The sequence below is a fragment of the Macrobrachium nipponense genome, chromosome 22, assembly GCF_015104395.2.
Source record: "Macrobrachium nipponense isolate FS-2020 chromosome 22, ASM1510439v2, whole genome shotgun sequence".
In the NCBI taxonomy this organism is placed as follows: Eukaryota; Metazoa; Arthropoda; class Malacostraca; order Decapoda; family Palaemonidae; genus Macrobrachium; species Macrobrachium nipponense.
The window spans coordinates 46,845,085-46,862,103 of NC_087213.1; the positions used below are offsets into that span (position 1 = coordinate 46,845,085).

The 17,019-nt window shown below is 38.7% G+C and overlaps 1 protein-coding gene across 1 annotated transcript in view; it reads left to right on the plus strand.

Annotated features, from left to right (window-relative positions):
- The window catches only part of LOC135198626 (deoxyribodipyrimidine photo-lyase-like), a 236,887-nt gene that overhangs the window by 51,447 nt on the left and 168,421 nt on the right, over nucleotides 1-17,019 (plus strand). Inside the window, 3 exon segments of the mRNA XM_064226383.1 lie at nucleotides 893-1,019; nucleotides 2,516-2,544; nucleotides 2,546-2,642. Coding sequence (XP_064082453.1) covers nucleotides 893-1,019; nucleotides 2,516-2,544; nucleotides 2,546-2,642 — 253 coding nt within the window.

Below are 17,019 nucleotides of genomic sequence, written 5' to 3' on the forward strand. Positions count from 1 at the left end.
TAATGTAGTTGACTTGCGATTAGGCTAACTTGGGAATGTAGCCTAAAAGTGTTAAATAAAGTACGCTAAAGAAAATTACATACAGTATAACATTATAAAATTATATTAAAAAATATGAATAATAAAAAGATGAAAAGCAGTGTCAGAACGTGGCCAAGTAATGGGCTAAGTCGAAAACTAGGCTATTTGTATGTGGAATTACCTTGTAAAGACTATGTTTACATATAAGCTTAATTTTTTAGGGATGTATTCTATATTCTGGGATTTTCTGTGGTCCAGCAGTGGCCTGGTCCCAAGGTTTCTGGAGTTACATTGTTGAAAGCATCTTGTAGATCCTGTGGAAATGAGTTTGTTTTCCTACCTTTTTTGTCCTTTAATTTTTTTTATTTATGGTATCTGTTGATGCAAATTGACCCAAATACCTGGTTGTAGTTTATAACATAATTACAACATAATTGATTAAGATAATGACCTGTTTGGTAAAATTTTCCAATGGAAGTGGAGTTTGGATCTAATGCATATCAATCATGATGTTTTTGTGATCTTAACTATTTCACCAGAAAGTCATATTTGGCAAGAGGATTTGTTTTTTAAAAATATATTACTAGACCTATAATACATTATAATTAAAGAACTAATACAAGCATTTCCAGTAACCGTAGCGATGATGTAACAAAAATTTGGTACTTTATGGATATCTAGCACTGTTAAAGATTGTTATTAAGTAATTTAACCAAATCACTAGAAAAAATGCAAATCTTTCATATGATTGGCCAGTGTCCTTAAGGAACCCTTAAGATATGGTAGACTAATTTAAGGTTGTGTATTGTGCTCAATATATGGTATATACAAAGTTAATGGAAGGTTTATTTTCCTTGTTTTGCTATTGTAGGTGGCTGAAAGTGTTATGGACTTCAAATTCAACAAGAAGCGTGTTGAGATGATAAGTAAAGCCACAGATGTCCCAGATGGAAGTCAAGGAGTTGTATATTGGATGTCTCGTGAGCAACGAGTGCAAGGTAAATTTACATTGAAGAATTTTTGTATTTGGTCTTCCCATTTTTTAAGACTTTAAAACTGTGATAGTAATGTAATGCATGTTCAGTTATTATTCAGAAGAAAAATACCTTACTAATTTAGTGATGTTCTTTGTTGACACATTTTCTCATCATAAGTGTCATCAGTAAACTTCAAGGGTTTGTGCTTTGACCCATCAGAGCACTGCGTTGCTATCTAGAGGACTCGTCACCTAGAACTTAGGTGTTGTCGACTTTGTTAAGACAGGCCAAGCCAAGAAGAGGTGTCCTAGAAAACACTTTCGTTTAACTACATGAGTTGATTAGGCAAGCATACTCCTCATTGTCAAGTTCTGTCACCAATTCTGTGCTTTCAGAAGTGTATCGCATCAGAGGAATATGTTTACCCCAATCATGTAAGAAGAACTTAATTGTTTATAGAATTTTGAAACCATTTCCTGACTGCGTCAAACCACATTCACTGTCTTCTACCTGAAGGATGTTGCCCACAGATCCTTTGACACTTTCCTGGGGTCCAGTGGTGGTTGATCATCAAGTGTAGCTCATCCAGTGGCCCTGGCCCCTGGAGGGACAGTTTGTATCTTGCCTAAGATGATTGTGCGGAGAAGGGAATGAGTGAGATGAGTGGTCTCTCTTCTTTCCCTTTTCTCTTCTCTTCATACTTATGGGCGGTTTGAAGAATAGACACATCATATGCTGGAACTGGCTTAATCCAAGTGAGTTGTAGCAATACTGTTACAGCACTTTTTATTTTCCATACAACATACACATCTGTTTCTCTGGAGTTTCAACTCCTTTCTCTAGCAAGGGGAGTGAGGAGTGGTGACAAACCCTTTTCTTGTGGCTAACATGGTTTGTTGCTCGAACAGATATAGTTCTTTTTGACTTCCTTATGTATATGCAATGAATCTGGACATATTTCACTGTATTTGTATATGCAATGAATCTGGATAAGTTTCACTTTATTTAAACCCTTTGGATGGGGTGTTAGATAGCCGAATATCTAACATCTCAAAGGCTTCGGTCCTCTTCTTTAGAAATCCTCATTTTTAAGAAGAATGATCAGGTGTGCCGAACCTCCGGTCGGTTCAGGATTCTCATACCTCCCTCCAAGTGTGAGTGTATCCTACTATTAAGACCGAAGGTTTGTTTCAGTGTATAAAAAAATGAAGATTTTGTACATTCAACTTCCCTGTCAAATATATACGTATGTATATATATATATATATATATATATATATATATATATATATATATATATATATATATATATATATATATATATATATATATATATATGTATGTATGTATGTATGTATGTATGTATGTATGTATGTAATATTACAAATTACATATTATGCACATTTTTTTGTGTTTAAAATTATGCAAGTTACATTTTATTTTTGGATGATATGAAACTAAAAGATAGTAATTTTTATAAAAATAATTTCTAATTGAGTGGTTTATTATATTGACAGACAATTGGGCTCTGCTCTTTGCACAACTGCCTGGCAATGAAAAATAACTTATCGCTGCATGTTGCCTTCTGCCTTGTTCCCAAGTTCTTAGATGCCTCCTACAGGATGTTCGATTTTATGTTGAAAGGCAAGTTGTTTATATATATTTATTAGGAGCAATATTTTCTGTAAAATTTGCATGGCTATTGATGCTTGACAGATTTTCAGTTTCATCACATCTATTACTCGTAACTTTACTGCAGGTTTTAACCCAAGAAATGTGTCAATATTATTTTACAGCAGTCCAGCATTGTGGCTATTTTGACAAAAATGTTACTCTTCAGAATCTAATACATAACTTTGCCAACGGCTTTGTAATTACTCTGTGCATGTATCATCAAAATATTTCTCTGCACATATCATCAAAAATTTTAAAATTTTTCCCTCTTTATTTTGTTATAAACCATCAAAGTTATTTTATTGTGGAATATGGCTTTTTTGCCTGATGAATGTTGGTGCGTATACCATGGGCATAGCAAAGTCCAGCTAGCTTTGCAGCTAGTCCTGCCCACTGATTATGTGACAACCATTCCTTGAAGCTAATTGGTTGGAAATAGTTTTGAAAAGTTGGTTAACCTGTGGAGTTTTTCCATTTTCATTTATTTTGCAGTGGTTGTTTTACTGAACTTGAATATGCTGTGTGGATTATCAAAAGGAAATGTTATATTATGCCTTGAAATAAAATGATAACACATATCTCCCTTAAAATGATAAACAAATGGGAAAATATGAATGAAGTCAGAATCATTCCGGGTTGCTGCAATGTTGTGTTTTGTAAACGAGGTTCATCTGAATATGTATATGATGCAGGGAACTGCGTTTGAATTGGTGCACTTCAATCACTGAACAATGGTAATTGCCGTTTGATGTCAGGCATGTTCACCATTCTTAATTTAAACAAAGACTTTCTGAGAGCTATGCAGGCTGGCATTTCATATTGATTTCAGTAAATTTTACAAATTTTAATAGTCTTAAAATTGATTTCATTGGAATCATTTACACATTCGGAGGGATGACAAGCAGTGACTGCACTCTACAAAACCAGAATACAGGTATTCTCCTACTTACGATGGGGTTAGGTTCCAAAAAATCTGTCGTTTGTTGGAAAAATCATATCTCGAATATAGCCTAGCCTACACTAGAGTAATCAGTACCATCTTTACATATAGGGTAGCCCAGCCTACACTACACAGTATACTTTATATGGCATAGTAATTATTAATTTCAGTTAATTCTCTAGGTTCAATGCATATTGGCATATGATAATTCAGTACTACAAAGAGAAATTGAATAACATTAACAAGTTAGTTTAGCATATACGATGATGATATCATGGTATAATCGTATACATATGAATACAGAAGCCTAGCCTACGGTATACTGTATGCTACATACTATGATATATCTGTAGAAAAGTAAATTGGACACCAAATCACAATTTTTGAAAGTAAATTGTATTTTTCTTAACTATACAAACCTTAGGTCATATACATTGGTAGGCTGGTAGGCCCAGATGTAAACACTCCACTTGCCTTTTGGCTCAGGTTCAGATTGAGGGGTGGCATGAGGCGGGCCTAGATGTAAAGGACCTCAGGTTTGTATTGTTAGGAAAAATACAATTTACTTTAAAAAATTGTTATTTGCTTCTATACGATGTACAAACCCACGGTCCTTTACATAAGGAAGACTCACTGATTGGTGGGAGGAATGTGAGTGAGCCTCTAGAACTGACTGGAGTTCTGCACACCTGGGCTATTCCTCCAGGCTTTAAAAGCAAGGAGGAGTGCCCTGCCTCTGACAACTTATTCGGAGTTATAGGAGCTCCATAATCAAGAGTCAGACTTCTGGGCCTTTCTAAAATGAGTGAGGAATCGTAACTTATCCGAAAAAGGGCTGGGAAGAATATTTAGAGTCGAGGGCATTAATGCAAAGTTCTGCAAGCTTACCGCATCAATCACTTGACCAGCCAGTGTAAGTTTGAGTCCTATCCGCATCCTGAAGGAAGAGCAGTAGAAGGATGAGGTGGGGAAGGTGGAGAGGCCAGTCACTCTCGCATCCTTCTTACCTCTAGAACTGCACACCAAAGGTGAGATGTAATTTGTCCTCTTGAAGGAGCAGGGTAAGCAAATATTTAAAAGCATCCAACACCGGTCCAACGAAAAGAGGTTCCAAGGACCTGTTGGCAGACTCAAAGGAAGAAAGATATATATATGGTCGCAACGAGACCTCGTCTATATTCCGGTCTGACATATTCTTCGAAGTGATGAAATGTACCCAACTGGAGAAAAGTCCCTCACGACCTCGTAAGACTTGGAGAAAGACGTGTCATTGGACACTTCTGCATTGGCAGTCTGCAGTGGATAAAGGCATTGACACTCAAAGAAGGGTGTCAATCCTTCATGGGTACAGCAACACACCAATAGGACAAAGTAATGACTGATCTGGATCAACCAATAGAAAGTCCACAGTGCAAATCATGAAGGACTCGGACTCGTCAACAGATTCTGACTGATTAAGCAGTTTTGCGCTGTTGCGCATCCGAGACATAGTCACAACATGACACCCACCTTTTGAAGGGTTATGCTGAGAACAATCATACTATCGTCTATCTTGTTCGCCAGCGATCTTGAGAGATAAGATGATGATTCTCGCGAGGCATATGCACAGTAGACGATAGTCAATTGCCTTCTAGAGACTGAGGTCCCCTTGATGGCAAGACAGAAGTTTCTCATCAGTAGTTTAATCTCAACCAAGGAGAAACGATACTATATTGCTAGTGAATGACTAAGGTGAATGTAGACTTACGTCTTTACAGTTGAATCAAGAGAAGTAAACTCTACAGTTGAATCAAGAGAAGTAAACTCTCAAGATTCTGACACAGTTGAATCGAGAGAAGTAAACTCTAAAGATTCTATGACACCAACCAGTGAAGACGGCTTTTAATCCCTGTTGTTTTACAGAGGACTGAAAAAGTTAATTAGCTATTTCATTCCTGCTCGGCGAGAAAGTCAGAGTTTGCAATGAAAGCGTAGAGTCTTTCAGTAATGAAAACACAAGGATTGTACTGCCTGAAGAACTGCCTCTTGTGGGTTGGATTGTGGAGTAAGTTTCTATTTACTTGGAAGCAAAGCTAGTCAGGTGGGGAACAGGCAAAGTCTGTTATTCTTTAACATTTCGGGGTGAACAAAGAATAATTGAACACCTTACGAATTAGGAAATGTATATTAGAAGACAAAATTCAAGTTGTCTGAAGAAAATCATTCTGCGTCATCTGAAGAAAATCATTCTGCGTCATCGCACTGGCCGATGGGGCAGGTGCAATTGAACAGAAGACTAGGCTACAGACTTCTTTATACTGTGGTGTAAACAGAAAAATGATAACGAGTCTAATGAGATATATCTCTGTTTGAAAATTCTCGCTATGTTAAATGTGGTGCAGGAGAGATGGGTGTTATGTGGGAATTCCAATCCAACCAAAGACCTAAGTCTGTGATTGCCGGGCAGAGATTCAAATTGGCAGTCAATCCTTGACAGAGGAGAAGCAATACCAAACTGAAAAGAATCCCGGAGAGTGAGCAGTACTGAGACAGAGCTCTATACCACTCACTTGACTTGTCATACTGAGTTAACTGGTAGTGCATTCCATGAAGGAATGCATTTGGCCAGAACCATCGAATACAGAATAGATACACCCGAGCATTTGCATTTCAACCGAAATGGGAGGGAAGAAAACCCTCTTGTTTGGTGATAATGCAAATGCTGTGGTGGTGTTGGTAAACAATACCACTAGTTATCTCAAAATCAAAACTGGTAACTCTTGGGAGACATGAAAGTCTGTCTTGAGTTTCAGGTTAATTAAGAGAAGGTACTATTCGTATCGGTCACACCACCAAAGAATTAAACTTACAGGTATGTGCCTACTACTCAGACAATGTAGCTGATAACAGAAGCATGTCAGCAGAGAAATATACTAGTATATTTGTAGGTTCCTGTAAATTGCACTCCAGCCTAATTCTTCTTCATTTGAGAGACAAGAATAAGGACTGGAGCAGACCGCCTTCATTCTCTAATGAAAAGAGCGAAGGTGAAGTTTTCCTGAAGGGAGACTTCTACGGTGATAATAGGATACCGAAGATGACTAGTTCAAGCCGAACTGGTTGTTCCCAAAACAGTAGCACTGGAGAGGCATTCAGACCTCTTGGTACTATCCATCCTGGATAGATTGACGTTTGTTTTGTAAGATCCTCTGAGGAGTAGACTCTTTAGAATTCCTCTTATATCCTTGTTCATTCCAGTATAACCAGGAAGTAAAAGGAAAAAAGAGAGGAGGATTGACTGTTCTTGCCTGCTCTTCCCTGAACTTGCGATGTTCTCACTCTGTTAAATGAAGCATTCATTTCCTACAACCGTTTCGTTTGCTCGAATGCAAGCGAAAAGTTAACCAGAGTTAAATGCAGTAAAAGCTGCTGGCAAGAACTTGCCACGTCTTGCTATGCATCTATCTTCTCCGTGATCGAACCTCACGAAGAGGACTACACAGAGGACCTCCTCCTGTCTCCTTCAAATGCCTTGTCCCGATGGACAGTGACATCAATCTTGGCACCTGAAGAATAGCCATTCCTGGCTTTCACAGGTAGGTCCGAGCCACCAATGCAGCTTGGTCCCTTCTCTCGTCCTGCGCCACTAGCATGATGGAGAGACGGACTACCTATCACTGACTGTGGATATACGACCCCCCGAGGGGGTTGTACACTCGGAAAAACCCATACACGAGTATACCCAATCCAGCCCTGGTTCCATGAGCAGCGCCCTTGGAACCAGAGACAAGAGAATGAACCTGGGTTTGAACTCCTGGGGCTCCTGAGACACTATTTTGCAGATAACGTCCAGGTTCCCCGCTCCGGAATGAGCAGGTGAGCTGAAGAGATAGCCAATTACTTCCTCTTCTTAGGACTTGGAACCATATCAAGAGGGAGGTAGGTTAGGAGGCGTCAGATGATGAAGACGAAAGATGATGACCCCATGGAAACTCACTGCAGCACGGGAAGGTGGGGTTGCTATGTCCTGGCAAGGAACTGCACCGATCAAGAGCAGAGAGTTTGTTCGTTAGAGCTGAGCACTCAGATTGGCAGAGGTGCTTGGTCAAAGCGAGCTGAGGAGATCGCCACTACATAATTACGAGTGGTAATCGTCAACGAAGAACTATCACTTCATCCCAATTAACTATTCTCCTTAAAGGCGGAAGCTCTGAGAAGAAGAAAAAGGAGGGATTCTGTGTCTGCTGTCCTATGTGTTCAGACCCTAAGGTCCAATCCACAAGGATGGTACTTGACCATTCACCCCAGAAGGTGTCTCAACCAGGCTGAGGAGCGGACTCATCTGTACTGGTAAAGGCTTGTCTTGCCATCCAAGCACTTGTAATAGTGAGCGCTTGGTGAGTGTTACAATTCGTAAGAACTCCCATGCTCGGTGAGAAAAAGACCAGTTGAAAGACAATAATCGGGTGATCCTTTTCTAGCCCTGGTGCTTGGCAATATGATGAAGCTGAGCACTTGGTGACCGCCAACGAAACCCAGGGATCCAGGCGCTCAGCAAGACTACCGATTATTGTAATACTCATTGGGAATGCCTGTTGCCTGAGTGTTTGGAAATCTCATAAAACCAAATCACTCTGCGAACACTAGAAATTCCAAGGAATTTAATGGCTTAGTGAGAATTCTGAATTTTGTAATAATAATTACTAGGAATGACTTGTCTCGCCCGAGTGTTTGGAAATTACAGAAAACCATAACACTGAGAATGCCAGAAATTCCAAGGAATTCAAGCATTCAGCGAGATACCCGGTTATTGTAGTAACAATTATCAGGAATTCTCATCTTGCCGGAGTGCTTGCAGATCGTAGAAGACCAAAACAGGCAGAGAGTGCTAGAAATCCCTAAGAATTTGAGTGCCTGGCGAGACCCCCGAATTGAGTCAAATGATCATCGGGATGGGGCCCTCCTTAACTCTCGTGGAAATAGAGGAGGAACAGGCATAAAAACCAGTCTGTTGAATTTGCGTACAAATTCAACAGACAGATTATATACACTCGAGGCTCTCATAGGGGTCTGTGAATTGAAATCCTTCCAAAGGACAGAAAATTCATGGAGACAGTCTCCAGTTTTGGCACAAGATCCTTCCTCAACGACGTGGACGTACGTTCGGTAGGACCCTAAGATCCCTCCAGGAACGTTGTCCTCCGACACTGAATCTTACGGAGAGCACTCTGCAGGATCCCTCTGATTCACCTCGCCCCTCCCGGAGTAGCCATTGGAAGTAGAGGTAATAAGTGAGGAAGACTGGACGCTCTCGCTCGGCTTGCTGGCAGAACTAGCAAGAGAAACGAGTCACGGGCAGCCATTAACCTGCGGTGGTGGCCACAACTCGAGTCTAGGAAAGATTAATTGTCTTGAGAAAACACTTTCCCGAGGAGGGTTAGGAAGCTTGCATGGCTGGCGAAATGTTTGCCGCCACCAAGACAGGTTGGTCACGCGAACAAGACTGTCGTCTGAGTGGGGCTGAGCGTGTGCCTGACTGGAGAGAGCCGGTACCGTCTCTCAACGAGTCCAAGTCCTCATCGAGGCTGAAACCTCTCAAGAGGACTGAATGGGAGAGCCCCTACTAGACTCTGCGTGCACGGTCCTGCGGGACCGTCACATCAACCCTGGGAACCGAGCAATCACCGCGAGAACGATCACTGGCAAGGCGTGAGTCACCTGAGCGACTCACTCCTTTCTTCCCCTCTGTGCCAGAGTCATTATGGTGAGCAGACTCAGTGTCACCGACTCTGGATGCACCCAAATCCAAAGATTTACGTGCAGTTGGGGAACTCGTGAACACACGGAACTAGTCGTAGGGGCAGAACTACTAGGACTAGCAGCAGAAGTGCAAACCGAAGATTGCACTTCTGCGGCTCCCGACACGCTATGCCCAAGGGACAGGATGATGTTTCCTGTTCCCGAGGGAAAGCCAGCGGAAGAGCAGACCCTTAGAAGTCCTGTGACGAGATTTCTTATGGGGGAGACGATCTTCTTCTTTGTCGGGGAGCCTTATAAGTCGAAGGGGTGAAGGCTGATGAAAAATATGATTCCGAAGAGGAAGATGATAACACTTGACGAGCTCTCTTCCTCTTCGACTTCTCCAAGTTCTGCAAGACTTCTACAGGATGAAGTACATTCACCTGCAGGAATCGAGTTAATAATTGCAGGGCACCAGCGAAGGCTTTGTCCAGTGACGAAACTCCAGGATATAGCAGTGGTAAATGAACATGATTTCCAGCACACTCGAGGACTAATATCACAGCATGCTACAAGTCACAAGTACTACAATTCCAAGGTTAGGATAATCAACACGAAGAGATATCCAACCATCTACTGCTATAATCAGCTATCACCCCTGTTAGCCTGTAAAAGAAAGAAAATATGATTTAAAGTAATAAGGAACTCCTTGCATCCAAGGGCACCATCCTCCAAAATGAGAGGAGATCCATCAAACATCACACCACGTGCCCCCTCCGTGGTAAATTTTTGGCTCTGTTTTGGGGATTTAGGCCTAGATGAATTATTCAGGTAAGTATTATTAATATTAATTTTACAGTGGTCCCCCTGTATTTGTGGGGGATGAGTACCAGACCCCCTCGTGAATAGTTAAAACCCGCAAATAGTTGGAACCCCTATAAAAAAAATGCTTGAAACCTCCTATTCTGTTAGTTGAAACTCAAAACCACTAAAAAATTTTTATAGCTAGTCTTTTTAATAGTTTTATCACAAAAAGTGCATTATATGATGAAATTGATAAAAAAAAACAGGAATCTGTGGATATTTCTTATAGAAAAATACCGTGAATAAAAAATACCTTGAATAGAAGAATTTTCCGCGAGAAAAATACCGCCAGTAGATGAATTTTCCACGAATAATGCAGGGAAATGTTCCAGGGAGAAATCCACAAATGCGTGAGTCTGCGAATATGGTGGGTCCTCTGCATTATAAAAATTCCAAAAAAATTTAAAATTAGTACAAATAATCAATCATAAAGATGTATTTAGCCATGAAAATTAAATGAAAAATCAGTGAATACTATTGCTCTATGAATGTAAGTCTTATTTCTTGTGTTCAGATTGGTGTCTGAAAAACCATCGAAAATTGTAAGAAAACCTTACATTTACTCCTTAGAGTGTCTTGAAAACATCATATCTGTCATCTATATTGAGTTTTATATAAGGTAATATCTTCACATTTGTAACGTTCTGCCACTTTGGATCCACATTTCTTCCGTTCAGATTGGCGTTGTCCAAAAAAAACATTGAAGTCGTAAGAAAAGCTATGGTTGTCTTGAAAACAATGTATCATGAATTTTTATTGAGTTTTTCACACAAAAAAAAAAAAAAAGAAAAAAAAAAACACAGATATTGACAATTCTGCCATATTGGAAGCATATTTCTTTTGCATGGAGCATGGTTTGGTTGCATATTTCTTTAGTTTGGAGCAGTGTCAGACTGGTGTTGTCTGAAAAACCGTTGAAAAACAAGAAAACCTTGCTTTTACTCACTTGGGAATTCTGAAAACAACATACCCTGCATACTATTTATTTTTTCATAAAAAAACTACAAATATTGACCATTCTGCCATTTTAGATGCATATTTCTTACATTTGGATTGGTGTCATCTGAAATACTGTAGAAAATTGTAAGAAAACCATAGTGTTAATTCTTTGGGTATCCTGAAAACAATGTTTCTTGCATTTTTATTTATTCATATATTTTTTTTTATTAAAAAAAACTTGAAATTTTGACCATCCTACCATTTTAGAGCCACATTTCTTCTGTCAGATCAGCTATGTTGTAATTCGGAACTTCGGAAGCCAAGCCCTTCATAACCTGGAGACTGCCTGTATTTCATTTTTTTTTTTTTTTATAGAGTATCAATAGTAAACCAATGTAGAAACATTTGATTGAAACCCTATTGTAAAAGATGGAAAATGAAGAATGGAAAACAATAATGATAGAATTCAGCTGCATTGCCTAGGCTGAGACATGAGTGCATAATTGAGTAATCAAACATCACTACTGCAGCAAAAACTTCTTTTCCTTTTTTTATGTTTTTTCATTTTAACTGTTCATTCATTATAGTTTATTATTATTTAAATATTTTAATATGCAGTAGTGCCTCAGGATACGAAATTAATCCGTTCCGAAGCGGCCTTCGTAACCTGATTTTTTTGTATCTCAAACTACGTTTCACATGTAAATGACCTAATTTGTTCCAAGCACTACAAAAATACCACAGTAAATTTTATAATAAAGCTAAATTGACCAATAAACAATGAAATACAACAGTTTGGACCATTCAATACCGAACATAACCTTTATTGTAGTACTACCTGTAAATAAAGTGTATTAATAATAATAATAATAACTGAAAATTCCTCATAGTAGCACGAGTCTTCAAATGGAGAAACAAATCCACAGTTATGTAAATGTACATATATTTAAGTTTAAAACAGAAAAGATAGCTTTCATGATTGATAAGGGGAACCGTACAGATTCCCGAAAGCTATCTTTTCTGTTTTAAACTTAAATATATGTACATTTACATAACTGTGGATTTGTTTCTCCAATAATAATAATAATAATAATATGCTTTATTTCAGCTCGGGGCCATATACATTGAATATACAAAATACAGACAGTAACATACACAATCTAGATACATGAGACATGATAAAAAAGAAAAAGAAAATGAATAATCGGCACTTATCCACAAAATAGCTGAGGTAGCATAAAAGCTAGTATCATAATACTGCTAATAACAGTAATAACATTGGTGAGAAAAAAATATGCATTGAGAGTAATAACAGTTAGTGCACAAAATTATATAACTTGAATTTCAACTAAGGTGGTTACAGTAGTCAGGTCCAGAGGGCTAATTACAAAAAATGGAATGTAAAAAGAAAAAAAAAACCTTTAACTTGATAGTAATCACAGTAATAAATAAAAATTAAAATATCAGCAATAAATGTAATAAGAACAAAAACAGCAGATGACATCTTGCCAATACAGAGATTAAGTCCTTTAGGGGACAAAGCCCTCATTTTCCCATCTTTCCCACAATTTAGATCTTCTTGCTTCACTCCTTAGGATGCTATGCATGAGCGAGTTGCTGCTGTTTCTCACTAGGGTTACCAGACTGGCCATTGTTCGCCTAACAATGATTTTTAAATTGTCCAGGTGGTTTTCTATGAACATCTGTGTGGCGGAGTGGTAGCAGGGAGTGTTTGTGAGGCGTCGCAGAATGTCATTGTGCACAACAGTGATGCGTCTCATGGTCTCTCGGGTATAGTTCGTCCAGAGGGAACACCCATATATACTGTAGCAGTACGAGCAGAAGAGCAGCAGTTTCACGTCTCGGTGACAGAAGGCAAACCTCCTTGCAATCATGTTGCCAGCTGCACATAGTTTACGACGCCTCTGTTCAATGTCTGCCGTATCTTTTAGGTCGTCGGTGATAATGTGACCCAAATACGGAAATTCATGCTCAAATTCCAGCCGATGATTTCCGAGGAAAATTTGTGGTTCTGCAGTATGCTTAAGCGATCTCGGGAGCAGCGACATGCACTGGGTCTTGGTTTCGTTGTAGATTATATCAAATTCCTCTGCATATTGACGGCAAGTGTCGATGAGTTGTTGGAGACCTTGCACTGATGGGGAAATCGGAACCATATCGTTGGCGTAACAGAGGTTGTTTATAGTTGTTTCATTGACGATGCATCCGATTGGGAGTGAGTTCAGTTTGACATTCAAGAAATCTGTGTATGTATTAAACAGGTATGGAGAGAGAATGCCTCCTTGCTGAAGCCCATTTAGGGAGCCGAAGGTGTAAGATAACACGTTACCCCATTTGACACAGAATTGCTGTGTGGAGAACCAGCAATGCAAAATGCCAATTAGATACAGGGGTGTGCCCCTTTTATGCAGCTTCAGGAAGAGCTTCAGGTAGTTTACTGTCAAATGCTTTTCTCACATCTACAAAACAAAGGAAAACAGGAGAGGCTGATGATAGGTAGTAATTCAGCAATTCTTTCAGTATGTAGATGCAGGTGTCGGTTGAGTGGTTTGCTTTAAACCCGAACTGGTTGTCAGTGGTGTGTAGAAAGGGGAGAAGTCTCACTAGAAGAACCGACGCAAGTATCTTCGATGCGATCGTTGTGATTGCAATCGGCCGGTAGTTGCCAATGTCAGCTGCATCCTTTAGCTTGTTTTTGATTAATGGTATCAAGTGGACTAAGAGTAGGGAGTCTGGAAGAAACCGGTGAATTATGCACGCATTGAATAGGGCAGCTAGCAAAATGTAAATTATCGGATGGCAGAATTTGAAGGCCTCTGCGGGAAGACCATCACAGCTAGGTGATTTATTATTAGGTAGGTTGTTTATGGCATCACTGATGTTACCTGGCGTAATGCGGTCTGCAAAATGAAATTGAATGTTGTTAGCCCTCTTACGCTGGAGCGGTAAATAAAAAATGGTCTCCCGTGTGGCGGAGGGGTTTCGGAGTGAGCGCGGAAGCGGAAAAAATATTTTTTTCAAAAAATCACAGCGCGCTTAATTTTTAAGATTGAGTTCATTTTTGGCTCCTTTTTTTGTCATTGCCTGAAGTTTAGTATGCAACCATCAGAAATTAAAAAAATTATCATTATCATATATAAATAATGCGATATATGATAGCGCAAAAACAAAATTTCATATATAATTGTATTCAAATCGCGCTGTGCACAAAACAGTTAAAGGTAACAAGTTACTTTTTTTTCCGTTGTAATGTACACTAAATTGCGATCATTTTGGTATATAACACATTGTAAAACGATAAAAGCAACACAGAGAAAATATTATCACAAATCACAAAATAATGCATGAATTCATAACGCGCGGACGTAAACAAATATTTTTTTCAAAAATTCACCATAAATCTAAATATTATCCTAGAGACTTCCAATTTCTTTCAAAATGAAGACAAATGATTGAATATTACTATACTGTAAGAGTATTAGCTTACAATTGCAGTTTTCGACCATATCTGACGAGTTAAAGTTGACCGAATGTTGAATTTTTTTTTATATAATATATTTATATGCAATTATTTCGGAAATAAGAAAAGCTACAACCTTAAAATATTTTTTGTTTTATTTTACATGAAATTGCGCACATTTTCATATCTAAAACTCTATGAAATGCCTAATATGAAACGGAGCAAATATTCCGAGAATGGGACGTACGTATTTCGGAGATTTGTGGCGGAGAATCCGCGCGCGGAGGGAAGGACAGATTTTTTTTTTAATTCACCATAAATCTAATATTTTGCTAGAGACTTCAAATTTGTTTCAAGATGAAGATAAATGACTGAATATTACTAGACTGTAAGAGTTTTAGCTTACAATTGCGTTTTTCGACCAGTTCGGTAAAGTCAAAGTTGACCGAACGTGGTTTTTTTTCTTTTTTTCTATTTATCGTGATTTATATGCAAATATTTCAAAAATGAGAAAAGCTACAACCTTCAATTATTTTTTGTTGTATTCTACATGAAATTGCGCACATTTTCATTTATAAAACTTTATGTAACGGCTAATTTAAAATGGTGCAAACATTACCACAATCGCACGTATGATTTTTTCGGAAGAGTTACGCGCGGACGTAAAGAAAATGTTATTTTTTCATAAATTCACCATAAATCGAAATATTGTGCTAGAGACTTCCAATTTGTTGCAAAATGAAGGTAAATGCTTGAATATTACTAGAATATAAGCGTTTTAGCTTACAATTGCGTTTTTCTACCATTTTCGGTAGAGTCAAAGTTGACCGAAGGTTGAAATTTTGGCAATTATCGTTTTTTATATAAAAATATCTCAAAACTGATAAAAGCTACAACCATGGGTTGTTTTTAGTTGTATTGTGCATAAAATTGCGCAAATTTCCATATATAAAACTTTATATAATGGCTAATTTTAAAATGGTGCAAACATTACACAATCGCATTGTATGATTTTTTTCGGAAGAGTTCACACCGCGCGGACGTAAGGAAAAAGTTTTTTCATAAATTCACCATAAATCGAAATATTGTGCTAGAGACTTCCAATTAGTTGCAAAATTAAGGTAAATGATTGAATATTACTAGAATATAAGCGTTTTAGCTTACAATTGCGTTTTTCGACTATTTCGGTAGTAGAGTCAAAGTTGACCGAAGGTTGAAATTTTGGCAATTATCGTTATTTATATGAAAATATCTCAAAACTGATAAAAGCTACAATCATGAGTATTTTATTGTTGTATTCTACATAAAAATGCGCACATTTTCATATATAATACTTCATGTAACGGCTAATTTACAATGGTACAAAAATTATGTCAAAAGTGACGAAATAATTTCCGAGATGTGTCACAGATACTTTTTAGTGCGGCAAGAAAGAAATTCGCACTTGCGCGCCTGCGTAACGATTGTAAACAAAACACCACCTTGATCAGTGAACTCCCAGCATCCCCCAAGGCGCGTGATTCAAAAGTTTTAGGCTGGTAGGCCTATAAGTATTTTTCCGCGAATTTTAAAAAAAACTTTTGTAAGTCGACGTATGGTACGTCCAGTCAGCACACGGGAGACAAAAAATGTCGACGTAAAATACGTCCAGTTGGCGTAAGAGGGTTAGTAAGGAGGTTATCTACATCCCTTCGGGAATCTTGATCATTTATGCAATTCAGGATATTGTTGAAGTGATCACCCCACATACCTGCGATAGCTTCATCTCCGACTGCTTCCCCTACTCTCTGTGATAGCTTTTTAGTTTTGGGATTTAAGGACTGGATATCTTTCCAAAGATGAGGATAATCACCAGATTCCAAGTTTCTAGACATTGCATCGGCTCTCAGTTGTTTTTCATTTAACCTGCAGTGCTTAAGAGCAAGTTTGAACTGCGCTCTCGCCTGTCTCATTAGTAAGGCAGTGTGCCCTTCCCTGGGGCTACCTTTTTGCCTCCACAGTAAAAACATTTCTCTTGAGTATGTATACAGATCTTTAACCAAGTCATTCCATCCAGGTATATTATGAGAATTACCTTGACGAAATCTGTAGGCAGTCCTCCCCGGAGCAAGCATAGCCGAGATTATGTTCGAATAGAATTAATTTAGGTCCCTCCTGTGGTGGTCATTTCTACAATTTGTGTTAGTACAAAGTAAGGCGTCTGCCGGATGAACTATTGACCGCAACCAGGTTTCCGTGGTTGCCCTAAAGTATCTGGTTTTCTGGGGTTTTTTAAAATCCCAGTTTACAGCTGGTGGGCGAACAGTTATGGGAATCACGGTAGGGAGGGATGGGGTACTGAATGACACCTGTAGTGGGATGTGATCGTAGCCCGTTGCAAGATCGTAGCGAATATTGCAGGTCAT